At 43.2% G+C, this 26,354-nt stretch overlaps 3 protein-coding genes across 11 annotated transcripts in view; 2 read left to right on the forward strand and 1 right to left on the reverse strand.

Annotated features, from left to right (window-relative positions):
- The first annotated feature begins 1,210 nt into the window (after positions 1-1,210).
- Positions 1,211-5,191, forward strand: aspdh (aspartate dehydrogenase domain containing). Of its 2 annotated transcripts, XM_042084959.1 has the most exons (8): positions 1,211-1,298; positions 1,626-1,688; positions 2,459-2,603; positions 2,798-2,882; positions 3,005-3,154; positions 3,332-3,555; positions 3,774-3,913; positions 4,733-5,191. In XM_042084959.1, exons 2-8 carry the CDS (start codon positions 1,634-1,636, stop codon positions 4,768-4,770), a joined length of 837 nt encoding a protein of 278 aa, XP_041940893.1. In that variant the 5' UTR covers positions 1,211-1,298; positions 1,626-1,633; the 3' UTR covers positions 4,771-5,191. The 2 variants fall into 2 exon arrangements, with proteins under 2 accessions (XP_041940893.1, XP_041940894.1); XM_042084960.1 differs by lacking the exons at positions 1,211-1,298; positions 1,626-1,688 and adding an exon at positions 2,197-2,231.
- Positions 5,192-5,942: 751 nt separating this feature from the next.
- On the reverse strand, positions 5,943-16,842 carry gys1 (glycogen synthase 1 (muscle)). 3 transcript variants are annotated; one of them, XM_042084952.1, is made up of 16 exons: positions 16,735-16,842; positions 13,698-13,816; positions 12,709-12,890; positions 11,821-12,012; positions 11,499-11,684; positions 11,065-11,209; positions 10,831-10,948; positions 10,569-10,689; positions 9,533-9,639; positions 9,351-9,410; positions 9,026-9,218; positions 7,337-7,463; positions 7,153-7,248; positions 6,767-6,930; positions 6,574-6,654; positions 5,943-6,328 (listed from the first exon to the last, which is right to left on the reverse strand). In XM_042084952.1, the coding sequence occupies exons 1-16, from the start codon at positions 16,746-16,748 to the stop codon at positions 6,107-6,109; spliced, it is 2,127 nt and encodes a 708-aa protein (XP_041940886.1). In that variant the 5' UTR covers positions 16,749-16,842; the 3' UTR covers positions 5,943-6,106. The 3 variants fall into 3 exon arrangements, with proteins under 3 accessions (XP_041940886.1, XP_041940887.1, XP_041940888.1); XM_042084953.1 differs by lacking the exon at positions 16,735-16,842 and adding an exon at positions 15,275-15,352; XM_042084954.1 differs by lacking the exon at positions 16,735-16,842 and adding an exon at positions 15,285-15,403 and having other exon boundaries at positions 5,957-6,328.
- Positions 15,500-26,354, forward strand: part of pold1 (polymerase (DNA directed), delta 1, catalytic subunit) — a 14,507-nt gene continuing 3,652 nt past the window's right edge. The window contains exons 1-22 of one of the 6 annotated variants that reach the window (XM_042084947.1): positions 15,713-16,316; positions 16,557-16,659; positions 17,870-18,071; positions 18,433-18,546; positions 18,772-18,912; positions 19,097-19,222; positions 19,321-19,489; positions 19,784-19,898; positions 20,278-20,407; positions 20,634-20,800; positions 21,069-21,173; positions 21,422-21,562; positions 21,722-21,832; positions 22,008-22,199; positions 23,013-23,101; positions 23,284-23,406; positions 23,506-23,619; positions 23,976-24,123; positions 25,122-25,217; positions 25,315-25,452; positions 25,651-25,826; positions 26,163-26,315. In XM_042084947.1, coding sequence (XP_041940881.1) covers positions 17,882-18,071; positions 18,433-18,546; positions 18,772-18,912; positions 19,097-19,222; positions 19,321-19,489; positions 19,784-19,898; positions 20,278-20,407; positions 20,634-20,800; positions 21,069-21,173; positions 21,422-21,562; positions 21,722-21,832; positions 22,008-22,199; positions 23,013-23,101; positions 23,284-23,406; positions 23,506-23,619; positions 23,976-24,123; positions 25,122-25,217; positions 25,315-25,452; positions 25,651-25,826; positions 26,163-26,315 — 2,738 coding nt within the window. In that variant the 5' untranslated portion in view covers positions 15,713-16,316; positions 16,557-16,659; positions 17,870-17,881. Of the gene's footprint in view, positions 15,613-15,640; positions 15,662-15,712; positions 16,317-16,389; positions 16,434-16,556; positions 16,660-17,869; positions 18,072-18,432; positions 18,547-18,771; positions 18,913-19,096; positions 19,223-19,320; positions 19,490-19,783; positions 19,899-19,989; positions 20,025-20,277; positions 20,408-20,633; positions 20,801-21,068; positions 21,174-21,421; positions 21,563-21,721; positions 21,833-22,007; positions 22,200-23,012; positions 23,102-23,283; positions 23,407-23,505; positions 23,620-23,975; positions 24,124-25,121; positions 25,218-25,314; positions 25,453-25,650; positions 25,827-26,162; positions 26,316-26,354 lie in introns of those variants that run through there. The other 5 variants (XM_042084951.1, XM_042084948.1, XM_042084949.1 and 2 more) reach the window with 5 other exon arrangements.

Here is a 26,354-nt window from a genome sequence, read left to right on the forward strand (position 1 = left end):
GTACTGTTCTATAGACAAAAATAGATATGTGTAAGTGTAAGATATGGAGTTTCACACATGTCGGCTCTAGCATGGCAGCATGGGGGTGGGGGGATTTCAAATAATAGGAAAACTTATTAAAGAATATCATAAAGCATATTAAAGAAGTCAGTATAGTGAAAGCTTAAACAAAAGTGCAAATCAGTGTAAATCAAAGTGCAAATCAGTGTCCAGGGCTTCAACATGTAAAAAGATAAATGAAAAGCCAGAAGCTGGGAGGAATAAAAAACCAACGCATTGGAAGAGCAGGCTCCCTATCCTCACGCCAATCAAGGCCATCACACACACCTGCACACACTGACCTAGTCACCTGCCACAGGGTGGCGGGGCCAAAGGAGACCCGCCAGGGTCGTTACAGTAGGTAGGGCCTACCTGATGTACCCACTGAGGATCTTCAGGCTGTTGTCACTGTGCTTTCATTCTGATGCAAGTAGGCTACCCCTGGCTGCAGCTTGCAGATCGGGGCTGGGCTCAATGTGGGGCTTCTCTTCTGATGCCACTCCATCTCCTCTTTCATTCAGCTTTTACTTGTGCTCTCCACATGGTGGCGCAGTAGGAGAGAGAGAAACACAGAGAGGCAGAGACCTAGACTGAAGTTCAAACAGTGAAATGCCTGACCTCATGATGTGTACACAAAAGTGCTTCTGCAAAAGTGCTTGTTCACAGTGATTATGCAGAGTTGATGTTATGACCTTATGAAAATTACTTTGATTAAACTTCTGTTGCTATACAATCTCTCTTAGACTGTCTCAAACCGCATACTTCCGTCAGTACACTGCTAGTGTGCACTGAGCGCTTACTTGCGTTGAGCCTACTTTTCGATGGTTAGTATTGTCCCAATATCTGCACTATATACGTAAAGTATTTGAAGTGTGTAGGTAGGCGGTTTGAGACACAGCCTTCATTTGTTTGTGATTTCCCACTCGTTGGGCCTCTGAATGTTTAGAGTAAGAGGAAGGTGATAGAAGATGTTTTGCATGGAAGACAATATATGTTTCAATTCAGTGATTCTAAGCCATATACACTACATCTGGTATATTTTAAGGAGCAGAACAGGAGAAATTCAGATAGATTCTCACAAAACTGACCCAAACAAATAATTAACAACTGTCTCCCTGGTGAACCTTGACCTTGCTATCCCAGAATTCTCTTTCTCTGTATCAGGGTCAGTCTCACCAAGGAGTGTGATCGGAGAGGGGACCCACACACAAGCGAGAAGAGAGACCGAGCGAGAGAGAGACAAGGTGTGGAATTTTGAGGTGAGTTGCACTGTGCAGGTTGTGAAATAATGACTCTCTGGGTCTGTGCAATAGCTGCAGATAACGGAAGCACAATGAGGGGCAAGATAGAGCGTGGGTTGAGTTTATTATGGTAGGGGGAGCAGAAGAGGACTGGAACAAAAGTATGTAAATGGCTTTTCTGGTCTTTGACCAGTTTTTTTCAGTGGAATGTCATTTGTGTTTTAACACAGTAACAGTATCACACCGAAGGGCTGGGGTCATGGTCAGGGTGTGAAGATTAGATATTATATAAGGTGACAGGTTATCACCTATACTGTTCTGCATAGTGTTTGTTTATTTTTTCAGATCCAGCCATGGCTCAGAAACCTGCGACAATGCAGATTGGCATCATAGGATTTGGGCATTTAGGTGAGCCTCAGTACACCCTACTGACAGTATATGCTAATTCCTTTGATGGTAATCCCACATGGTTTCTAGCCTTACGCTAGACGTATGAACTTTTAAACAGCTATTGTTGATGGCTTAGTATTGCCTGGAACCACATAGTTAGCCGAGACAGACCCCTATAGTAACCCTTCAGTGTTAATTGTGTATTCAGTGTCACTGATGGATTGAGCCAACTAAGTATTACCAGAGACTTTCTCCATAGAAATGCATGAGATTAGTTTGTAATATGGCAGTTGTCTAGATATCCCGCCCCTTCCGCGGCAAAACGTTGACATGTGAATACATTGAGCCAATCATGTAGTGTGTTGTGAATACATTGAACCAATCATGTGGTGTGTTGTGAAGACATTGTGCCAATCATGTGTTGTTATCTCGCCGTTGGAGCAAGGTTGGTGTCGTGAAGCCTTGTGCATGCGCATTTCTGCCGAAATAGATGCCCGATAAGTGCCCAAAAAGCATTGCAATATGGCCGCCGAGTGGAGGGACTTGCCTAAAAGGACTTTGGTATTACTACAAAGCTAACATACCACTTATGTTGCTTAAGTTCTATGCAAAAATGTCCACTTTTTGCAAAGAGATTATTTTCCTGTGATCTTCTTGCCTTGACCCTATGTATTTGAGTAAAGGAGATTTAATCCAAAATATTCCTGAAATATCCTTTGATTTCAATTATTGCGCAGATATTTCTGTGAGGTATTGATTATGGTTTGTTTCCTGGCTGTCTGTAACAGGACAATTTCTTGTGGAGAGAATTCAGAAGGAGGGACCAGAAATGGGACTTAGCTTGGCATTTGTGTGGAACAGAAATATAGAGAAACTCAAAGATTCAGTACCTGAAGAACTCATTCTCCATAGCTTACCGGAGTTTCCACAAAGGTACAATGCACACACACAGCATAAAAGAGACAGAGAAAGAGAGAGAATGCATTATAGAGAGATAGAGATGTGAAACATGATTGCGTTGTTCATGAATACATAGAAGAAGCAGACATTTGTCTGTCATCAGTCTGTGTTGATATGCAACATTTACATTTATTATTCTTACATTTTTGTGTCGTGTGTTGTTACAGGGGAGCTGATGTGATTGTGGAAGTATGTCATCCTCAGATTGTAAAAGAATTTGGGGCCCAGTTCCTTTCAAAATCTCATTTCCTGGTATTCTACACATCCTTCATCTGATATGTTACAGACTTTTGTGGTTTCTTTATGATTTTATTGTCATGTATCATATGATCAGCATTCTCTGCTCTCCTTCCCTGTTTTTTGCTTTTGTTCAGGTGGGAAGCCCCTCAGCCCTGTCAGACCCTAACCTTGACCAGGAGCTGCGCCGTGCTGCAAAGCATCATGGGAAAACACTTTATGTACCCAGTGGAGCATTATGGGGTGGGCAGGACATACAGAAGCTAAATGACTGTGGAACTTTGACAGTAAGAGATTTTCATAAAGCGGCTCATACCCTGTCCTGTTACTGTATATGCCTTAATCATCATTGCAACATCTATGTTTGAATCAGTATCCTTGTTGTTGCGCTTCAACAACTTATTATTACTAGCCTCTATATGGTCTACAATCACTTCTCCCTCTTGGTGTCTCTCTTCATATAGGCCCTAACCGTCAGGATGTCTAAGCATCCATCCTGTTTCCGTCTGTCAAAAGACCTCCTAAGTGATTGGTCAGAGGGGGAGGGTAGGCGGGTCATCGTCAGTGGTCCTGTTGCAGATATCTGTCCACTCGCCCCGAACAATGTCAACACCATGGCAGCGGCCGCTATTGCTGGGTCAACACTGGGCTTCACAGGAGTCCGAGGCGAGCTTGTGTCAGACACAGCGTGAGTTACACTGAAATTCTGTCACTTCATCATCACTTACATTAAACAAGAAGCCTTAGTAAACACTTACTGAATAACTTTCATTGTTTCCTTTTTTGACAACCATTCAAAAACCAACTACCCAAGAAAGGAGAAACCAGAGGGTGTTGTCCTCAGTTTGTCATCTGTGAGGGGTTTCATTATGATTTCTGTTATGTATATATCCCTCGTTCTCACAGCCTGAGAGATTATCATGTGGTGGAAGTAGAAGTGACCGGTGTGGATGGATTCACTGTGAAAACCGTCAGGAGGAACCCAGCCAAATTAGGAGCCGTGACTGGCAACGCCACCTATAACTCCTTCTGGAGCAGTTTACTAGGTACAACATCTATCAGTTTAATTGCATCAGAAACATCATTGCTTATTTGTAAACCTATTCATCATATTAAATTATGGACCAATCAAGTTCTAACTTAAGAGATTGCCCATGGAATGAGAAGTTCATGTAAGTTTTCTCTGAGGCCTTGGACACCCAGGGAAAGCTCCAAAAATAGGGCTCTGGAAAATCAAGAGATGTCAGGGGTCCCTTGGGATTTACTGGGCTCTTTCGGTGCTTACACACAGGTGCGTTCGGTCACTGCATGCCAGTGGGTGGTCCCGACAGTCGAGGGTGTGTAGCCAACTATGCAAATGCCTTGAAGTAGGCCTATATCCGTAATTTGATTGGCTAGTGCCTTCAGTTGCTCTCCCGTTGGCGCAGCAAAAGTTTAACTTTTTGACGGGGGCGACGCAACGGACCCCCAATTCAGTTCAGCAACGGATGACGTAAACCCAAGTAAAATGAACGAGATGCATCTCCAGCACTGCACACAACTGTGTGTAAGCACCGTTTGCCTGTTAAAAACTACATGTGGGAAATGAGCAATAGAGGAGACATGAGATACAGTAAGAGCAGGAACTGTCAATGAGGAGACATGAGATGGTGTCTTGGGATTTACTGGGCTCTTCGCCTGTAATAAAGTTCAGATAGCTGTTATGTGGTGTATGTGGACTTATTAGCCATGTTCATAATATCAGACACATTTTCTTTCTATTTTTTAATCAGGACAATAAGTCTTCTATAGATTTTTTTAAATAAATAAATCTACCAGTAGGAATTTATCAAAATGATATGTACACTGACTTTTCCTTCTTTTAGTTTGCAGAGGCCATGGAGGTAGAGTCTACCTGTGCTGAGATTACAAGCTTTGTTGATACATTCACCTGTTTTGTTACCGATGGCTATACATCTCATCTGACCATAGTAATGTACTTAAAGTAATTAAAAGTGCTCAGTGTTTTGATGTTCATACTAATTCAGTTTAGTGCGTTTGTTGAGTGTACTGCAAGAATAATACTGTGCAAAAGCTGATATTAAAATTCCAACAATAAAAATATATGAAATGGACAAATCTTAATGCTAATATATACTTTATTTCTGTCATCTTTATGTCTTCGGGTGCACATTAACACACATAACAAACTCAAAACGGGTGTGTGTATATATGCATGCACTAAGAATATGCAAATCCTCCTCAAGACTTCCAGGAAAATATTCAACAAGGCATTGATCTGTTTGAAATCACAGTAGAGGTTCAGAACCTGTCAAAAGATTATAGCAAATAAAGCAATCTCACTTGAAGCACTGAGTATTGCTGGCCTCACAGAACAAATGCAGTGTGCTATAACACACACATACACACACAGTAGTACACATACTTGCTTTTGAGGGGACTTTGTCGGAAGGGTTTTGATTTGGACATTGTAGTCTTGAGTGTGACTGTGTGTGTGCGTGTGCGTGTGTGGAGGCGGGGTATGTGTATGTGTATGTTTTACAGTCACTTGATATGTGTGTAACATGGCCTTTCTATCACAGAAGACGTTGGTTAGTTTTTTGTCTGTTAGCTGAGTTCCATGTTAGCACCTCTGGTTAGCTGCAGCTAGAGATCCTTGTTAGAATTTCCTGTTTAGTTGTAGCTACAGTTCTTTGCTATTATTGAGTTTTCACCATAGCTTTCTAGAAATAAATGGAAGTTGAAATGTTTCAGTTGTTCAGTTATTGTTATGTTCTATACTGTGTCTTGCAATCATCGACCTCTTCTCTGGCATTTGTGATATCACTTGCACAATACCCATGTTTGCCTTATTCTGGAGTGTGTGTGTGAGTGTGTGTGTGTGTGTGTGTGTGAGTGTGTGTGTGTGTGTGAGTGCGTGCATGCCTAGTAGCACTGGAGTGTTACCATTTACTTAGAAGGCCATCACTTACAACTACAAACATGAACAGAATTTTATAAATTCAATGTAGAATTGGTATCAGCCACAATGCTGTGGTGTACGTGTGTGTGTGTGTGTGTGTGTGTGTGTGTGTGTGTGTGTGTGTGTGTGTGTGTGTGTGTGAGAGAGAGAGAGATCGCTGGTAAAATGCTCTGAGCATGTGTATGTATGTGTGCCTTTTCTGGAGTGGCTTATGAACATGTAAGGTGAATGGGCGAATGGCTGTGTGACTGGTCTTGTCTATGTATGAATCGGCAAGTTAATTCTTTTGAGAGGTGGAATTATTGGTTGCATACAATTTGTGGGGAAGGGTGAAAGGCTGGCGGATGTTGAGTTTGTCTTTCTCAGCCTCCAAGTCTTCATCGTAACGCTCATCCTCTTCTTCGTTGTCCTCAGCCTCACTGTGGTGGGGAGAGGAGTGGAGTGAGTGGGCAGGCGAGGGCGGCACGGAGGCTGGACGCGGGTACCTGAAGCCCGATGTCTGCAGAGAGAGGAAGAGGAGGATGAAGAGGAGGAGAAAGACAAAAAGGTATACTGTATCAGGGCACACAGCCATATTGGAAAATAGTAATCCTATTAATTTAAGCACCAGAAAGGTTGACCTTTCAACTTCAGCTCACAAATAAAATGTTTCTATTCAAAGAGCACACACAAAACCCTTCCTACTTAAAGAGAAATGTTTATGCATTTCCACACAAATGCATAGAGGTATACTAGGAGACTTACAGATGTTGGATCATGAGCCTCGTAGACGTAGGTATCTGGGAAGGCTTTAGCCAGAGCCATGTGACGAGCAGCGATGTAGTACTGTGCCAGAAGGAGAGAGACACAGATCGCACATGAAGTCAATTCAAGTCAATGAAATGGGCTGTCAGATTCCTACTTGAAACAAAATACATGCTCAAGCATCAGCGCTGACCCTGCCGAGGTATCTCCAGTCCAGCAGGTCACTGAGGCGTTCTGTTCGGTTTCTCTGGATGATCCTCTGTCGGCGGCTTTGCTGGCAGAACTGGTACAGGAACGTGGTAAGCTGGTTACAGGACTCATCCACCCCACGGTATCGTCTGTCGAGAATGTAGATACCTGGGATGGAGGAACAGCCACAGACTGTTATTTCACACATAAATTTGTGCATCATCGTATTTAGCCACTTTCGATCCCACATCAAACTTTTGCAAGTTATTGTAAATAAGTACAGTACAGTACAGTACAGTTTGTTGCACCCACTGAAAACAAACGGGAGAGTGTGGTGTTTTTAAAAAAAAAAAGAAAAGTACAGAAATGTTTCGCAATGACAAGACTTACCGTAGGCAGAAGGGTCTGCTATGTGTTCCTCCATGAAACAGCCGAATCCGGACAGATTTGTGGAGATAGACGGAATTCCCATTACAGTGCATTCAGCTGAGAGGCAGGACAAGAGAACATGGTGAGTAATGTCTGGGATTTCATGGCCAACACGTGTTGCACGAGGTGCGTATGTGCACAGTACCTGGTGTGTACCCCCAAGGCTCGTAGTAAGAGGGAAACACCCCAAGATGGCAGCCCCTCACAAACTCCTCATAGTCCATGGGCAGCAGTGGAGACGTGGAGGACAGGAACTCTGGATGGAAGATCACCTACGTGTCGCAGAGTAGGAGTGAACAAATAACTTCTTCTTTTCAGGAGTTTCATGGTGCATGACAGTGTTCTGTGTTTGGACTGGTCTGAACATGCTCATCAGCACACACACCAATACACATCAAAAGATGCCCAAAGCTTTACCAACCCCATGATTGGAGGTGCCACATTTCTTTTATGCAGCAGGTCTAGTACTGACTAATTGAGTTTCGAAAGGAGTTTTTGATGTCATATCTCACCAAGTAGTGAATCTGTCAAATGCGACATTATAAAATTGCTGCCAGCATGCAATATTAAACAAGTCTCTTGTCCAATGAGAAATGAATAAACAAGACCTAACTGTTGTATAAACATATTTACACGCACACACACACACGCGCACGCACGCACGCACGTGCATACACTGCCCAGAGGTGGGGTGTGGCTGATGAACCATGTTCCCACGTCTCAGGTTTTGATTTCCTAATAATTGTGTAAGCAATAGCTGGTGTCGTTGCCTTTTACCACATAATTCACAGGGACTGCGCTGCTTTCACATGCGCACACACACACACATTGTCCACCTGGACAATTCCATTTCCTACACTGGACTATTTGAACTTTCTGACACTAAATAGGATTAATGCATTATCATACCGGATATGTACTGTAACCATCCCAACTCTTGTAACATACACCTCAGGTGGCCTTAAACACCCTGTTCTATTCTCTACATCTGACTAACTTATGCATTTATCATGTATACAGACCTTACTGTTCTGTAACTGACCCTAGGCATATGGGTCAGGCCCTTGAGAGAAAGTGGAATAGAGCATTATGTCCAATATTCCAATATGTTGTTTAATGTTCTGCATTATGACCAATATTCCAATATGTGGTTTAATGTTCTGCATTACTCATTAGTAGGTCACTTTGATACTAAAAGTATGATTCTATGTAGTGACTGTATGATATCTGTACTGTCCCTGTATATATATCTGTGCGTGACTGTATTTAGAGATAAGCGGGAATATTATGACTTTGCAGTGTTTCACTGTTCTGCATGGCTGCGTCAGTAGCTATCTGCTCTGGATTGCCAGGTTGCCACTAATCAGGGTCTGATTCAGTGTAGTCCACGTGAGATGGGATGACCAACGGCATCTCCCGTCAGCCTGGAAGGATACTTAAACCCTAACTATTTCCTTGTCTAGTTAGAGCAGCTGATGGATCTTTAGGTGAAGTCATGCTGTCTCTCCCTTGATGCGCATTATTGTAAATAAACTCTGTTCCTGATTTTTCATACTATTGGTCTGAGTGGGTCTCTATTAAATCTATGGTATCAAAATTGAGTCGTGGATTTGCTCGAGGTTTCTTCCTATATGGATCTCCAATTCTAGGGAGTTTTTCCTCGCCCCTGTTACCCATGGGCCTTCTTTTCTTTTCTCTGATTGTCTAACACTCTGTAAAGCGCCATGAGACATGTGTAATGTTTTGGCGCTCTATAAATAAAATTAAATTGAAATTGAAAACCCACACACATACGCGCACACTCACGTGCGCACGCACTTACACTTACACATACCTTTACTCTGTCGGAGGAGCTGTTAAAGAGGCCGATGCGGCGAATGCAGGTCAGGATCGGGTCATTGCTGTCCTCCAGCATGTTGTGGGTGCAGATAGGGGGCTGACACTGGCGCTGTGTGGCGAAGATGGCGCGCTTCATCATGGTAAAGTCTTCCTTGTCCAACATTTTACTCACATCTGGCAACTGACCACTGGAAAAGGCATTCAGTCATTATTATTCAGCAACTATGACTTATTCAGTTTCTAATAAATAAATAAATAAGTAAAATAAATGAAATTAAATACAGAACATAGTTATAATTTATCAGATGTCAGATACTCACACTAGCAGTGACTCATAGAGTTTTTTCCCAAAGCGCTCTTTAACACTCTGTGCGGTATCCCTGTCGTGAAACAAGCACATGCAGATGAGTACTTGATACTTCCCCTTGAAAATGAAAAGAATACTAGACTAGAGCATAGTGATGGCATTCAGAGGTAAATAAATGTGTGCGGTGACAGTTACCAGAGCTGCTTCCGCACTGCCTGGCCTTTGAGTGTCTCCACGTTAAAGTTGTTGGTCCTTGCGGGCATGATGAAAAAGGCAATAACTGTGACATCACTGTGGTTTACCTGCAACACACACACACACACACACACACACACACACACACACAAGGTTTGACTTTATACCACACACAGGACCAAAAAGGCTGACTAATAATAATACTGAACAAGTTAATACCAATAATAATCATCTGACACAATTTAAAGGTTCCCTCTTTAGTCACAAGGGTTCATTTGATACCACATTAAAAATACACATCACAAATACATTACTACATAACGTAAAAGATACAGTACTTTCAATTTTTTTGAATTTGGATATTGAACAACCAGTGCTCTCCTTAAAAAACTTCCTACAATCAAGGTTTTGCACAGAGGCCAAGTGGCAGATGGTGGACCATAACCCTTCCAGTTTAAAGGGCAAATCTAATATCCGTCAGTTGAGTTCATAAGCCAAGTATGGAGCCAGTGGAGAGTTGAAGCATATCAGTACATCTTGGCATGGAGGATGATTGGCACAAGACTGTGTACTCAAATAAGGGGGCTTTTTTAAAAAAGACTCTTCAAAAGCATATTGCATGTTGACCTGCTTCTGAGAACTCAGTCTTCCAGTAATTTACTATAGAGAGTAGGCATATTACACAAGGTTGTACAAGATTATTTTAAGTGTGAAGAAGATAAGAATAGATAAGTTTAAATGTCACATGCAATCTTCAAAGCATATAATTGTAAAAGATAAATCCCAGGTTATTGTTAAATTGTCACTCTCTGAACTAATGCTTAGTAGTCAGGAAGCTTAAAAAATAAATTTCAAGGCATATTCATATTTTCAAAAGATCCCCATTTCTATACGGAACAATGAAGGTCTTTACTCTTAAGAAACCCATCACAGGTTACTTCACCTTGAAATAAAACATTTAAATAACATTTATTCTCATATCTTCAAATATAAATGTTTTATATCTAAATTAAAAATTGATGTGTGGCGCACTCACCCTCAGCAGATAGTTGAGTCTGGCCAGAGCCTCTAGAAAGATGTCCGCCCCTTTGTTAGAGAACTCATAGCGGCCAGCAATGAAAAAGAATACAGACTTGTCCAGGTTAAAGTCCAGGTGCCTGCCGAAGAATTAAAGTGTCAATAAAATGTACGTGTTTGTGTGTACATGTGTGTGTGTGTACATATATGTATGTGTGTCTGTCTGCATTTGTGGAATCTGAATTCATTTAGACTGCTGTATTATATGTTGGGTTACTAACCCATAGAAGTGACCTCTGATGAACTCCTGAATGCGGTTCTTGCTCTGGGCATGGAGGTTCTGAAACTCATGCATGGCTGAGAACTTCTTCACATTCAGTCCATTAGGAGTGATAATGTCTGTGCCCAGAGAGAGAGAGAGAGAGGAAGAGAGAGAGAGAAACACATTTTGTTAATGTTTCCATGTAAGGCTGGCAGGACGGAAGCCTGACGGGGTCAATACGCCTAGTGCTCACCTGGCTTCCTTTTCAGCAGAAACTCGGCTTCGATGGCCGTGATCTGGGAGACGGTGGTGAAAACATGGGCGCACCGTGCAGCCGCCCGCTCCAAACAGTAGCGGTGATAGATCTGCCTATCTCCAGCCTCCTTATCCACATTAAACTGCAGATTAGAGAGAGAAAGAGAAAGAGAAAGAGAAAGAGAAAGAGAAAGAGAAAGGGAAAGAGAGAGAGAGAGACACATTGTTAACTCCCAATTGGGTTGACATACATGGAAAGGTATGCATTCCCTGTCAGATTTTCAGATCACAATGTGAATGCAATTTTCATCCTTAGAGTATGTGTGTCATGCCAAAAAGCAGAAAGATGCTTATGACTAAAGTATTTAATACATGACATTATTTTACATGTGTCCTTATATTACACATGATAATCTGAATTTGTGGTCTTGCCTCAGCAAGGTTGTTGTAGAAGTCCACATTTCCGGCGCAGAGGTATCGTCCCAGTAATGTGGCATGAGTGGTGAAGATGGTTGCCACGGGTAACTGTCTCTGTCGACATAGCATCAACCCCAAGCCGGCTAACCACTCGTGAAAATGTGCCAATATGTGTGGGGGTTCCTCACATTGAGCTGCATACTGAAACAAATATCACATTAGTATTGATGCCATTATTAGTGAAAAAATTAAATAATTACTCTCTCTCTCATACACACACACACACACACACACACACACACACACACACACACACACAGTATATTTAGACACACACCTCGCCAAGAAGCCAGGCTGTCAGGAAACCAAAGAGCACAGCGTCGTTGGCCTCTCTGTCGAACCACGGCACACCAATGCCACAGTTCTCCCACAGCTCGCTCTTCCAGCGGTCCAATGACCACGCTGTGAAGCCCACGTCAATCAGAACCACGTAGGGACTACCCTCGATCAGCCAACGGCCAAAATATACCTAGCAGGTGAGGGGGAAGGGGGATGGACAAATTCAGCATGACTGGCCAGACAAAGGACAGTGACAAAGGTCCCGACACTGAGCTTTATTTGTTAATGATTGATGTCCATTCTTTTTCACCATTTCTTCTACTCATTTAAGCAACCATACAGACACAGTTACAATTGCTGAAGCCTCCTATTGTAAGGGGATACACACACACACATAGACAAATATGCACGCACACACACACACACACACACACATATACATAATATATATATATATATATATATATATATACAAATAGAGAGAGAACTTATATAAAGGGATGGTAGAATTCACTCAAAGAGCAAAGATAGACAGCTGAGCCACTGATACAACCTCTGACCTTTTAACACACATACCAGGGAGATTACAGCTCCCGGAAACATACACACACACACACACAGTGCAGAATGAAGGTCTTGGGTATCAGGTTTGGGGTCAAAGCAGTACACAAGCACTATATGTTCTTCCATTGAACTACTTGAAAAGATCACACTCATGTATGAATCATCTTGCATAACATGCTTCTGATGTAAAAAAAAAATAAAAGGTAAATGTGATATCAGTGTTTGTGTATGTATATGAAGACATGTTTGGTCAGGTGTGTGTGTGTGTGTGTGTGTGTGTGTGTGTATTTGTGTGTGTGTGCATGTGTACATGTGTGTATACCTTACAGCCACTGGCGTTCATTTTGTCTATGGTTCTCCTTAGAGCTGGGTTACTGGGCTCAATGAGCTCAACCTGAGTTCTGACGTTGGACTCCGTGTAGGGGCCCACCAGGAAGTAGTTCTCCCCCCATTCCTCACAGGTCAGACGAGCTTTTGTCTGGATCACAGTGTAAATCCCCCCAACTGGATGAAGAGAGAGAGAGAGAGAGAGAGAGAGAGAGAGAGAGAGAGAGAGAGAGAGAGAGAGAGAGAGAGAGAGAGAGAGAGAGAGAGAGAGAGAGAGAGAGTCATTCATGCTATGAAGATATATTTTGAGGGGGGAGTTATATAAACATCACATGACACACACATACCCCTGCGACCACACAATAACACTTACTTACTTGCTCAGTCAGTCAAACACACACACACACACACACACACACACACACACACACAATTATGCAAAGTATATTAAATATATATATATATATATATACACACTTCATACACAAATAAAACACCTCAGTGGCTACTATTATCAGGCTGTACCTTGATACTTCTTAATAATGTAGATTAATGTAACAGGTAGATTTTTCTTCAATCTCTGAGTTGTATACAAATGAGACAAGGCATAAAATAATAACTCACCATTACAGAACAAAATATCCTATAATCACTCACTTAACACACAGTGGCTCTCCATCAAATATACTTTGCATGAATAGCCTAATATAGCTCATACTGAAAATACAGTTTGGGTACCAGTTTGTACCAGTTTGGGTACATATATGTGAGCGCTGGGGTAGGCCAATAGGCATCCATCCTAGTTTTTCAAACAAACAAAATTAATGTTTTTATGCACTGTCCCTGCTGAAATGAATAAATAAATTACAAATTACTCAGGAGTGTTTTTATGGCAGTTCACACCATCTTGGTCTCATATTGGCCTTACAATCTACACACACACACACAATCTAAACCCTTGTGAGAAGGGTGAGAAGGACACACCTTTGTTGGCCACTTCCCATGCTATTTCAAACAGCACAGCATCCTCAAGGTCAAACTCCTCATCCCACTCATCAAGCCCTGAAAGCGAGGTGACTGACAGACTACGGGCCAGCGGCATCCTGGTAGATGTAATCAAAAACAGACACAATAACTATATGACACAAAGAATTATAAGGAACCAACAAGACCGGTAAAGTAGGAATGCATACATATCTATTGCAACAGGTGCTGGATACTGATCGATGCAAAGGAAAAAAGAAAAAGATAATCCACAAATGGTCTTCTTTGCTCCCAAGGTGATTTAATAGGTACAATGTTTCGACCACTTGGGTCTTGGTCAGGTACATATCCAACAGGTACATACAGTACTATATGCTAAAGGGAAATCCTGTAACTATATTAAATCACCTTGGGAGCAAAGATGACAGTGTGTGGATATCTTTTCTTTTTTTTCTGAAGCAACAGAACACCGACATCATAACCTTATGTGCTTGTGACTGGTGTGTAGCATGTGTTGTTGGAATGTATGGCATGCTTCCAAGACCAGCCACTCCATCTTCTCCACAAACACACAAACACTCTCCTGAGTCTGTGCATGCGCTGAACCACAGCACTGGGAAGTTTCTCTTGCCACAGAAAATGTAATAAAGGGGGGCATTCTGTTGAACTCAACGTCATCATCTCTTAATAGATCACACAAGCCCATCTATCCTTCCTTTATCTGACTTCTGCACAGATATACTTACAGTTCTGGGATTGGGTAATTTATTTTCACACTATTGCAAACACTGTGTGGGTGTGAGAGAGAGGCGTTTAGTTGTTTCACCATCATTCTCAGGTTCAGAGCACCCATTAACATTAACTCTTTCCCCACCCCCTCTCTCATTCACATTGATTCACATTCGTTCACACACACACACACACACACACACACACACACACACACACACACACAATACTTGGTCAATAGGATGTGTATGACACACACACTTGCAAAATACTGTGGAAATTATTTTGGCAGTGCACGTAGGCCTCTGTTTGGTCATACTGCTTGTATTGGAGGACAAACCTATATCTTTAAAAAAAAATGAATAGCTGCATTTATGCCACAGCTAGACTGCTCGCAATTTTCGCAGCAGGACAGTTTACATGTTAGGACGGCGTGTTCTCCCATACACTAACCAACAAGCAGGCAGATGCGTACGTGCGCTTTCACCACAGCCACAGACGCACGCCATAGCCTACAACATTTCTGTTGTACGCTGAAGCTAAATTGCAATAGCCTATTTTGTATTAATGGTCTCAAATCCAAATCAAAAGACATCCCAGCCTATACATCTTTCAAACTGCCACGCTACCACTGGAATTACACACACATATTTAATCAGGAAGGACATGGGCATGCAGACAGGAGAAGTGCGAGTAGCCTAGATTACAAGCGGAACATTTCCTGACGGACAGACTTGTCCTGTTCGTGCAACATCTTCTATGCAAGTGGAAGACAGAGAGTAAATATTTCAGATTCAAACAATATCAACCCAGCTGTTTTGTGCACAGCCATTAACACGATTGCCTACATCCACTCACCCTGCGGCGGCTTCCTTTCCCAGCGCAACAACCTAACATTCACAGCAGCGCAAGACAGTCAAAAAAGAATGGGGCGTGTGCAGGTGGACACTTCACACGCCTTTCAACTCACATTGGAGTATTTTGGCGTTTGTCAAAAATGACATTCAACGGGAAGGCGTGGTGTCACTGATGCTCTGCCCCTGAACATATCATTACCGTTCAAGAATAATGAGGAAATACATTCTGCATGGTTAGATGTGCACTGTAGTGTACGCCCAAACGTCGCAGATGACTGGAAGGAGGCGTTTCCCGAAATGAGAAGCCCGATTGCCTGGTTTGGAAACTCGTGAGTTCTGCTACTGGTGGAGCCCCTGTCTGTCGATCCTTGCTGACTCGTGAGGAGCCTCAATTTTTTTCAAAGGAGCTTGAAAGGGCAACATAAGCTATTTATAATGTGTGGCTGGCCCAGGTGCAGAAAATAGGCTACAACGTGACTTTTGAGCGTCACTTTTTAGTGTAGTTGGCAGTTGTTGTTTTTTTTAGCCGAACATCAAATGACAAATTCAACAATTTGATCGTAGCATGCTTGGCACAGTGTCTAAAGCTACAAGTGCAGTAGCCTAGTACAGGCCATGTTGCCGTTGTTAATTGCGTGATATAAGGTCCTACCGTAGCCTATCAGAAGGATCGACTAGGCTACGACAAACAATCTCGTAGACAACAATATGCCTAGGCCTACAATACGACCGGGGAAAGTATTTATATGGGCCTCATGAAATTATCATTCTTAAGTTGCATCAACATCTATCCACATTCCTCATTTTGTCCAGACTGCTTTATTAGACAGCTGAGAATGCTAAAAAAATTTTAGCAAATCGACCCTCTAAACATGGCTGAAACGACTAACCACTAAATCGGCCAACTTCCGGATTTTTGCCGGGAAAACGGAAATCATTCGCGGTGAAAGTTCAGTGGTTGAATATAGCGAAGTGGCGGGAGTTTCTGTCAGACAAGTTAACGTGAGGGGAAACGGGACCAACTTGGACGAAGGTATAAATGTTTTTTTTTTTTTTTTTTTTTTTTAAATCAATCTCAGCCTTGTTATGAATCCAGGAATGATCACCGTAAGGTCGTCTGAAAATCACTTGCTTTGCCTGTCTTCGCTTGGTTAAGTTATTAGGCTAGTTGGTTGTTGATACTTTGTTAGCTTGCTAAATAAAGGTTAGCTTATGTGAACATTGCAGTGTTGTACAAAATTGTCTAACCTCAAACTTAACGTTGTATCCGCAGACGTAGGAAGATGGTTGACTTTTAAGTTAGAAGCTACTCAGAAGTAATTTTGATGCCCCAACAGAAGGCCTGTCGTTAGCTAAAACGTTTCACAATATAAACAGTAAGATTGAAAGTCCTGTTTAAGTGAGCATCTTACAGCATTTAGTAAAAGTGACTTGAGATCATTGTAACTTACCGTGGGAACGTCATAGCATAACATAAAGTTAAGGCAATTATTCAGTTATTTTTTCTTGGAGCATGCGTCTTCGGGTGCCAAGAAGGTGCCCCTGCTTGGTTGGTAACGTTAATCAAGAGCGCGGTGAAGTTGGCTGGACGTTTGATATTCAGCTTTAATCAAGTGTCTTCCTCGGACAGTAATAAGATAAAAGCTATGCCTTTTGTGGTTGTAGCTGTGTTTATTCTAGTAAAGAGCAGTAATGAAGCACCAGCAGTCAGAGCCGCAAACCTCACATTGATCATCTATGCCAGGTGTTCTCAATGTTTTTGGTTCCATGGACCCCTTTTGGGGGATTTTCCGAGGACCCTCTCATAACCATAACAATTAAGCATACCATTTGTATTCTCTGAATTTGTGGCCAGGTTCACTATCCCATGTTTTTTTGGCAGATGTGTGACTTGGTCTTTTGTCAATTTTGGATTTTGCATCACTTGACAACATGGACTGACTCAAACATGTCTACACATTTTTCAGCTGACTAACAAATAAGCCAAGCTAAGCAGTAGTAGGAATGGTTCTGACCTAAGTGAAGTTAAATGTTAATGTGGGTAGGAGCGAATAGACACAATTTGCTTGTCTAATGGGTGAAAATGGGCATCATCTGTAGATGTTAATTTTTAAAATGATAAACCTCAACATCATAATTTCAAGCAAATTACTTTGCGGACCCCTTGGCTATGGGTCACGGACCCCAAGGGGTCTCTGGACCCCACTTTGAGAATCACTGATCTATGCATACCTGTCCCTCTTCCTAGACTCTTAATGTAAATTAACCTTCAAATCTAATGCAATCACTTCTGGCGACCAGTTCTGAGTGATGGTGTCTTAGAAATGCCAAGATGTGGACCTTTCCTTTGTCACCATGATAAAGCTGATCATTTAGAAGATCGTAATGACCACTCATTTGATGGTCTGAGAAGATGCTTTGTTATTATGTTTGGCATGTGCACAGGCAGAATGTTTGGTAATTTCTTACACTTATGATGGTAATGTATACAAACTACTATCCATATGGTTAGGTCTGTGTACTTTGTATTTTGACCCTGAGGTTATGTGGAGTACAATTAACACCATCACCTTGGTCTTATTTCAGGTCTCTTGAGGAATGGAGCAGAAAAAGAGGCAGAATGGAGGTTCCTTCAATGGCGGGGCCTCACAGGCCAAACGTGGGAAGCCGGGGGGAGACTGGGAGGACAGTCCGTCTCAGTTTGAGGAAGAGCTGGCCAACTTTGACGACCCCGACATAGAAGCTGAGTCAGGTGAAGGGCAGGCAGGCCATGATGTCATACCAGTAGGTAAGTGAAGCGGTGATGAAGTGCGACCAGCATCTATACTTTACTTATGCCTCCTCCTTCTCTCTGTGACGTGAGACTATGTATGACAGTCGGCTTCCATCTTGGCAACACTAGCAGCATGTTGTGCTTCGCTCCAAGAGAGCAAAGCATCAAGACTTTATCGTTATCAGCCATTAATATGCACGAGAAGCTGATCTTTTTCAAAACGATATTAGTGTTGTTCATTTGTTGGTAAACATTAGTCATGGTACACCTCACAGTTTTTTCATACTTTCATTGTTACTGTTTTATATGCCTTGATCTGCCTTAACATCTGCTGATATTTGACCCCTGACCTTTATTCTCTTTGACCTTTGTTCAGCTGACCTGTTCTCAGCTGAAACGAATCCAAGATGGCCCCGACCAACCGCTCCACCCCTAAACCAGTACACCCAGAGCCTCGTTTTCCAGCAGATTGACCTGGATTATTATCTGGGTAAAGCAAGCTTTAACACACATCATTGTCGGCTCAAACAGGCTTGAACTTGGTCATCTACTTAGTACAGACCTGATTTCAGCTGAATTTGGTCTTTAAATTCATGAAAATCAGGAACAGCAATCATACATGTATTTCACAAGATCCAAATATAGTGCCTTTCAGCAGTAATCGAAATGTGTTTGTGTTTGTGTTTGTGTATGTGTGGTGCGTGCGCGCACACAGACTCACCAGTTGCAGGTATGCCTGGTCAGTCTCAAGGGAAGGTTCCGATCATCCGCATGTTTGGCGTTACGGATGCCGGACACAGCGTATGCTGCCACGTGCACGGATTTGCCCCTTACTTCTACATCCCCGCCCCTAACGGTGAGAATACACCCTGATCGCTGCATCTGCAACTTCATCGCTACATCTGTACATCTCGATCGTCATACTAACCTCAGAGCTACTGTATTTATTTTGAAGACTTTCTCTGTGCTTATTGTATACCGGGTGGTTAGTTGATGTGGTGATTTTTCCGATAACATCATTTCTCCTCTGTGCTTGACAGGTTTCACCCGCGTTCACCTGGCTGACTTCCAGCGGGAGTTGAACTCTGTTGTCCTGAAGGACATGCGCTCTAACAAAGACAACATCTCAGCCACTGTGCTGGCTGTAGACATCACCCGCAAAGAGAGTGAGTCTCTCAGCAGCATATAGTCTGGCTGCTCATTGTCCACTTTTCATATTTAATTTTTTGTGTGTGTGTTTAATAACTTGTAATTTTTCATCAAGGTATGTATGGATACCATGGGAATCGGCCTCAAGACTTCTTGCGGATCACCATGGCAATGCCACGCCTGGTGGCCCCGGCAAAGCGTTTGTTGGAGCAGGGCTTCAAGTTTGGTAGCTTCCCCCCACAGTCCTACTCCCCCTATGAGGCCAACATCGACTTTGAGATCAGGTGGGTGACAGTTTATGGCATCTCGTACAAGTGGATCCAGGAACCAGGAACAACTGTGCCCCAGAAAGATATAATAGAAGTATTATCAAAATAAACCTGATAGATTTATTTTTATAATAATGAACTTGTCCTTTGCTTTGAGTAAATACCATTTAGAGGAGATTTACTGGTCAGCTACTGCATCTCAGCAGTGTGTGTGTCCGCGTGTGTGTGTCCGTGTGTGTGTGAGAGAGAGAGAATACACACGACACAGCTATTTGCAGTGATTTGTTTTTACCCTGGCTTCACCTTCAGGTTCATGGTGGACTGTGATGTAGTGGGCTGCTGCTGGATTGAACTGCCCAAAGGAAAGTACGGAGTCAGAGAAGAGAAGAACACTGGGGAGATGAGCTCCATGCGTCCAGGCAGGGTACAGTACACTGGGGACATGAGCTCCATGCGTCCAGGCAGGGTACAGTACACTGGGGACATGAGCTCCATGCGTGCAGGCAGGGTACAGTACACTGGGGACATGAGCTCCATGCGTCCAGGCAGGGTACAGTACACTGGGGACATGAGCTCCATGCGTGCAGGCAGGGTACAGTACAATGGGGACATGAGCTCCATGCATGCAGGCAGGGTACAGTACACTTTTACAGAGTGGGCACTTGCAGTAGACTGTGGAGAGACAGAGGTGGCATGCTCGATTGGACTGACAATCTAAAAGCATTTATTTTGTTTATTTCCCCATGAATGTTCAACATGTCAATATTGCAATATTTCCTTAACCTTCTCTCTCTCTCTTTCAGGTGTCTCTGTCTCAGTATGAGGTGGATGTTGGATGGACAGATCTGATCAGTCACCCAGCAGAGGGAGACTGGCAGAGGATCGCGCCGCTCCGAATCCTAAGCTTTGATATAGAGTGTGCCGGGAGGAAAGGTGTGTCCAGTAACCTCACTCGGTGAATGTCCTGTGTCTGTAGATTTACTGTGTGCGCTAATACCTATTTGAATGTGTGTAAACTAAGCTACATTTGTGGGTATTAAGGGTGTTGTGTGTCTGTATATGATTGTAGTGTTTTTCTATTTATGAATATGCAGACAATGTGTAAGAGTGTGTGTGTGTGTGAGTGTTTTGTTCATGTGTGTTGTTTGTATGTGCTCAGGGATCTTCCCGGAGGCGGAGGTGGACCCAGTCATCCAGATCGCCTCCATGGTGCAGCGTCAGGGAGAGAAGGAGCCGTTCGTCCGCACCGTCTTTACCCTGCAGAGCTGCGCCAGCATAGTGGGCTCCCAGATCCTCTGTTTTACTCAGGAGAAGAACATGCTGCAGGTACACACACACACACACACACACACACACACTTTTATACATCTGCCGGGTCTTATTGTATTCAGGGTTGAATTTGCTGCAGGCATACACATATACATACACATACACTCGCACCCACATCCTCACTAGTACTTTTTTTACCCAAGAAGAGCAGGCTGCATTTATGCACACAAACACACATTTCCTTTGAGTATTATCTCTGGACCACACACACACACACACACACTTTTATGATGTGCTGATGTGACACTTTTTTTTTAATTCACAGAAATGGGCTGAGTTTGTGAGAACGGTGGACCCAGATATCATCACGGGCTACAACATTCAGAACTTTGACTTTCCTTACCTCCTCAACCGAGCTGCTACCCTCAAGGTTTGCTGGTTGGCATGTACTCTGTGTGCGGGTCTGATGTTTGTTTATCCATCTGTCTGTCTACCCCTTTGTGTGTGTGTGTGTGTGTCTGTGTGTGTGTGTCTGCACATGCACCCAGCTACCATGGCTGAACGTGCTTGAATGCGGCTGTGCTCGTTCCACTTTCATAGTTGAGATTGAAATGATCTTTAAAAATGATGGAAGCCCGCTTTATAAAAAAAAGTGTTTGTGTGTTTGTCTGTGTCTAGGTGAACCTGTTCCCCTACTTGGGCCGGGTGCGGGGCATTAAGTCTGTGCTTAAAGACTCCAGCTTCCAGAGCAAGCAGATGGGCCGCAGGGAAAACAAAACGGTCAACATAGAGGGCAGGGTCCAGTTTGACCTACTCCAGGTACACACACGCGCATCAGTTCACAGAGGAGCATAGGGTTCATAAGTCTCAGTGGTTGAGAACAGGTGAAGTATCCACAGGCCTCATAGGAAGACTGCAGGCTCAGCAAGATGGTGCACTGTTGTGATGTCTCATTTATCTGTGTGTGTGTGTGTTCAGGTTCTGCTGCGGGATTATAAGCTACGATCATACACGCTCAACGCTGTCAGCTTCCACTTCCTGCAAGAGCAGAAGGAAGATGTGCAGCATTCCATCATTACGGACCTACAGGTAACACACACACACACACACACACACACACACACACACACACACAAACTGTACGAGTCCTTTTGTGTAGATGCAACCAATGGTGCTTTTGGTCCAGTTCCACTGTAACATTTTTATTTTGTATCCCTCTTGCTCTTTTGACATCTCTCTCCTCTCTGTACCGGTCTCGCTGTAGAATGGGAATGAGCAGACGCGCCGCAGGCTGGCGGTGTACTGTCTAAAGGACGCCTATCTGCCGCTGCGCCTGCTACAGAAGCTCATGTGCGTTATCAACTACATGGAGATGGCCAGAGTCACTGGGGTCCCCCTCACCTACCTGCTCTCCCGCGGACAGCAAATCAAAGTTGTGTCTCAGCTCCTCAGACAGGTACACACACACACACACACACACACACACACGGTGCCCGGTGTACTATTAGCCTTTTTCCTTTGACAGAGAACCGGCCCCGGCCCCGTTCCTGTTCGCAAACTAACATTTGAACCAAACAAATACATGATTCGGAACGTGGCACTTTGGTTCGGAGATTAATTCGAAAATACTTGTTTTTTTCCTGTGAACCGGAGTGGGCGTGTCACTTTACAGTTCAAACCATGCGTTTTCCCTCCTTATCAACCGTTGCCATGAGTAAACAAAACTAGTCAACTAGCACTAGACGGCAGACGTTAACTAGCATTTTTACAGGACAACTGTCATATCATTCTCCCGTTCATGCATCTCATTAACTTTTTGTTTTGCATGCAACACCTATTGTTTGACGCACCCTTGAACGGAACCGGTTCAAGAACGGGTTTGCTGTCAGTGGAAAAACGGCTAATATGTAGACATCAGGCAGCGAAACCTGGAGGAGTGAGATGGAAATTGATTGCGTACATGTTGTTGCTGTGACATTATTTGTGTACATTATATTCTGCCAAATATAGCTCTGAGTTTGCTAAGGCAAACGGCTAAGCAGTGACCAAACGCAACCTTAAAAGTTGAACTATTTTTAACTTTAGGCGCCTTGCGTTTTCAGAAACCTTCCGCTTGTGCCTTGCTTTTATAAATGCAATGCGTGTTGCAGTGGTCAGCATTGCATTTATAATTCAGCATAGTAAAACAATTGAATTGGAGCACCTTCATGCATCTAGGATTTGCAATATACTGTAAGTGCATGATTGGGAGTCCTCTGTGTGTTTGTAGGCCATGAAGCAGGACCTGGTGATGCCTGTGCTGAGGAGTGAGGGAGGAGAGGACTACACGGGCGCCACAGTCATAGAACCTGAAAAAGGGTGTGTGTGTGTGTGTGTGTGTGTGTAAGTGTGTAAGAGGGGAAGAGGGGACATTTTCACCCTTGGCTGTATTGGAGTGGTGTTGAGTCCTATATAGATGTAATCGGTGTGCTGGCTGTAGTATGCATTTTAGTTTGGCTTGTGCACAGACTTTTATAATGATTTTTTTGTGTGTGTGGTAGGTACTACAGCATTCCTATAGCTACGTTGGATTTCTCCTCTCTGTATCCATCCATCATGATGGCCCACAACCTTTGTTACACTACATTACTTCCCAAGGGACAGGGGCATGCGGAGAAACTTGGGTAAGACCTATCTAAAGAACAGTGAAATGTAGCCTGCCTGAAGAGATACTTGTGGAACAGTTATTAATTATTGTGTGTGTGTGTGTGTGTCTGTCTCAGTCTCACTCCCGAGGACTTCATTAAGACTCCCACTGGTGACATGTTTGTGAAGCACGCGGTGAGGAAGGGCCTGCTACCAGAAATCCTGGAGAACCTGCTGGGTGCCAGAAAGAGGTAGACACACGCAGAGCACACCCACTATCGAATGTACACATGCAGACGCCAAGAAGAGTTGGATTCAAATATAAATGTGTATTATACAATACACAATTATACAATACACAATACACGTTACAATGTAGAAATGAAAGGTCATCTCTATCCTGAAGCAAAAGACAAACACATGCAATGGTCACAGTACATGCTAACACCCAATATTACAGAAACATGAATTGAGTTATACTACACAGTACATAAACGTGGTTGAATTATGCAACAGAAACTATTAGAATGTTTCTTTTTAAAGGAATGGTGTGTGTGTGTGTGTGTGTGTGTGTGTGTGTGTGTGTGTGTGTGTGTGTGTGTCTTAGGGCCAAAGCGGAGCTGAAGAAGGAGACCGACCCATTCAAGAAGCAGGTTTTGGATGGCAGGCAGTTGGCATTGAAGATCAGTGCCAACTCCGTGTACGGCTTCACTGGTGCCCAGGTGGGCAAACTGCCCTGCCTGGAGATCTCGCAGGTGAGCTCGGTGATGCGTTTGCCTTTCTCCGATCCTCTGCAATAAATTCTTGCCCAAGTCCTAAAACTATCTTGCCGATATGTAATTTTGCATTGTAAGAAAACAAAATGTTTTTTTTTTGTTTTGTTTTTGTTTTTTTTCCTTCTAAAAATCCAAAACATAATCTACACACTGCAGGGCAGACCAATACCTGGGTTTCATGTTGGAGGATGCCAGTGTCTTGCATGTCAAACAATTACTAAAAAATTTAAGTTGGGTTAGGGTTTAGGAATAGTTTTTGTTTTACACAGCAAACACGGAAAAAGCTAGTTGAATCTACTTTTTTTGCCTATTTTAGATTACGGTGATGTGTTTAATAGACATACCTCAAAGAAAGTGTTGCAGTAAACTCTGTATCATTCAGCACTAAGATTTATAACGTGTGCAATTTACTCCATTCATCACTGTGTACTGTATGAAATGGTTGCTTGGCCTTCTCTTTATGTATGAAGAGTAATGCACTGGTTAATCCTTGTATACAAGGTATATGTCTCTGCACTTTAAAAAACTGGGTACAATTTACAGTCTTGCAGGTACCGGTATATCCTGTTTGATGTTCCCTCAGTACGTTCCGAGTTTGGCAAGGCAGCCTTTGTTTTTTTTTTAGCATTTCTTAAACAATTCTCTCAATCTGTGTTTCTGTTTTCACTGCTGTGTTTTATCTTTCTGTGTGCTGCCTTCTTGGCCAGACCCACTTGAAAAAGAGTCAACAATCTCAATGTGTTCTTTATCCCTGGATAAATAAATGTAAATATTTAAATACGCCAGGGCTCTACTTTGCAAAAGTACTTGATTCACTGAGTTTACCTTCTGACTTCACACAGTACGGTTCTCTGGTGGTTTGTAAAACAGCTGACCTATGAATGTTTGCCTTTGTAAGAGGAACTTGAGTGAATCCCTCTGGGTCTATATCTGTGGTGTTCTGTGACAAGCGTGTCTATATGTGTCTGTGTCTGCAGAGTGTGACTGGCTTTGGCAGGCAGATGATTGAACAGACCAAGCAGCTGGTTGAGTCCAAGTATACCATATCCAATGGTTACCAAGCTGATGCTAAGGTGACAACCTGTTTGTTTTCTGGAGAGATTCAGAACTTTCTATCTATTTATTGTTCTTGGGGTTTGTGATTTTTCTAAGGTTTATGTGTATGTTTAGGTCATTTATGGGGACACAGACTCTGTGATGGTGAAGTTGGGCGTGGCTACAGTGAAGGAGGCAATGGAGGTGGGCAGGGAGGCTGCTGAGTGGGTGTCGTCACACTTTGTCCAACCAATCAAACTAGAGTTTGAGAAGGTACCACCTGAAGCCCCCTCATACAAACACAAATTTGCAGATTTTTTTATTTTGGTCTGCTTTTCTGGATCTTACATGCTTCCTACAGTTTTAGCTTGTGTTAGTTTTCTCTCATCTCTCTCTCTCTCTCTCTCTCTCTCTCTCTCTCTCTCTCTCTCTCTCTCTCTCTCTCTCTCTCCCTCCCTCCCTGTCCTGCAGGTGTACTACCCGTACCTGTTGATCAATAAGAAACGATATGCAGGTCTGTACTTCTCCTCTAGTGCGGAGCAGCACGAAAAGATGGACTGTAAGGGGATAGAGACGGTCCGCAGAGACAACTGCCCCCTGGTGGCCAACCTCATCAACACCTGCCTCCAGAAAATCCTCATTGACAGGTACACAAACCCATACACACACACACATGCACATAGTAAATACACACTGTGAAAAGCATGTCCTTTCTAAAGCAGCTTGAAAAACCTCTAACCTTAGCAGGTCAGCACACAGAAATGCACCCAGTGCTCATGTGTTAAGAATGTCTATGTAGGTTATGTGCATAGCCACAACCACATATCCAATAGATGTTTTGTTTTGTTTTGCCAATGTTCTTATCTGTTCTGAACTGTCTTTATGCTTCTGTTCTGACCATTATGCTTTTTTTAGTAGGTGCCTTGATTGTCTTAGGTGTGAGCACATCGAATGCTAAAGGTGTGTGTGTGTGTGTGTTACAGGGACCCTACTGGAGCTGTCGCTCACGCTAAAGAGGTGATCTCGGACCTGCTGTGCAACAGGATCGACATCAGCCAGCTGGTCATCACCAAGGAGCTCACGCGCACAGCACAGGAGTACGCCGGCAAACAGGCTCACGTCGAGCTTGCAGAGAGGTGTGTGTGTGTGTGTGTGTGTGTGCGCGCCCCCCCCTG

The sequence above is a fragment of the Alosa sapidissima genome, chromosome 3, assembly GCF_018492685.1.
Source record: "Alosa sapidissima isolate fAloSap1 chromosome 3, fAloSap1.pri, whole genome shotgun sequence".
In the NCBI taxonomy this organism is placed as follows: Eukaryota; Metazoa; Chordata; class Actinopteri; order Clupeiformes; family Clupeidae; genus Alosa; species Alosa sapidissima.

What these genes read in the sequence shown, in the direction of transcription:
- aspdh (XM_042084959.1), top strand. Translation starts at nt 1,634, where the DNA reads ATGGCTCAGAAACCTGCGACAATGCAGATTGGCATCATAGGATTTGGG. An exon ending in ATGACTGTGGAACTTTGACA is followed by an intron (nt 3,155 to 3,331) that starts GTAAGAGATTTT and finishes CTCTTCATATAG; the next exon opens with GCCCTAACCGTCAGGATGTC. An exon ending in CTTCTGGAGCAGTTTACTAG is followed by an intron (nt 3,914 to 4,732) that starts GTACAACATCTA and finishes TCCTTCTTTTAG; the next exon opens with TTTGCAGAGGCCATGGAGGT.
- gys1 (XM_042084952.1), bottom strand. An exon ending in TCTACAACAACCTTGCTGAG is followed by an intron (nt 11,210 to 11,498) that starts GCAAGACCACAA and finishes TCTAATCTGCAG; the next exon opens with TTTAATGTGGATAAGGAGGC. An exon ending in ACTGGAGATACCTCGGCAGG is followed by an intron (nt 6,655 to 6,766) that starts GTCAGCGCTGAT and finishes CTTCTGGCACAG; the next exon opens with TACTACATCGCTGCTCGTCA.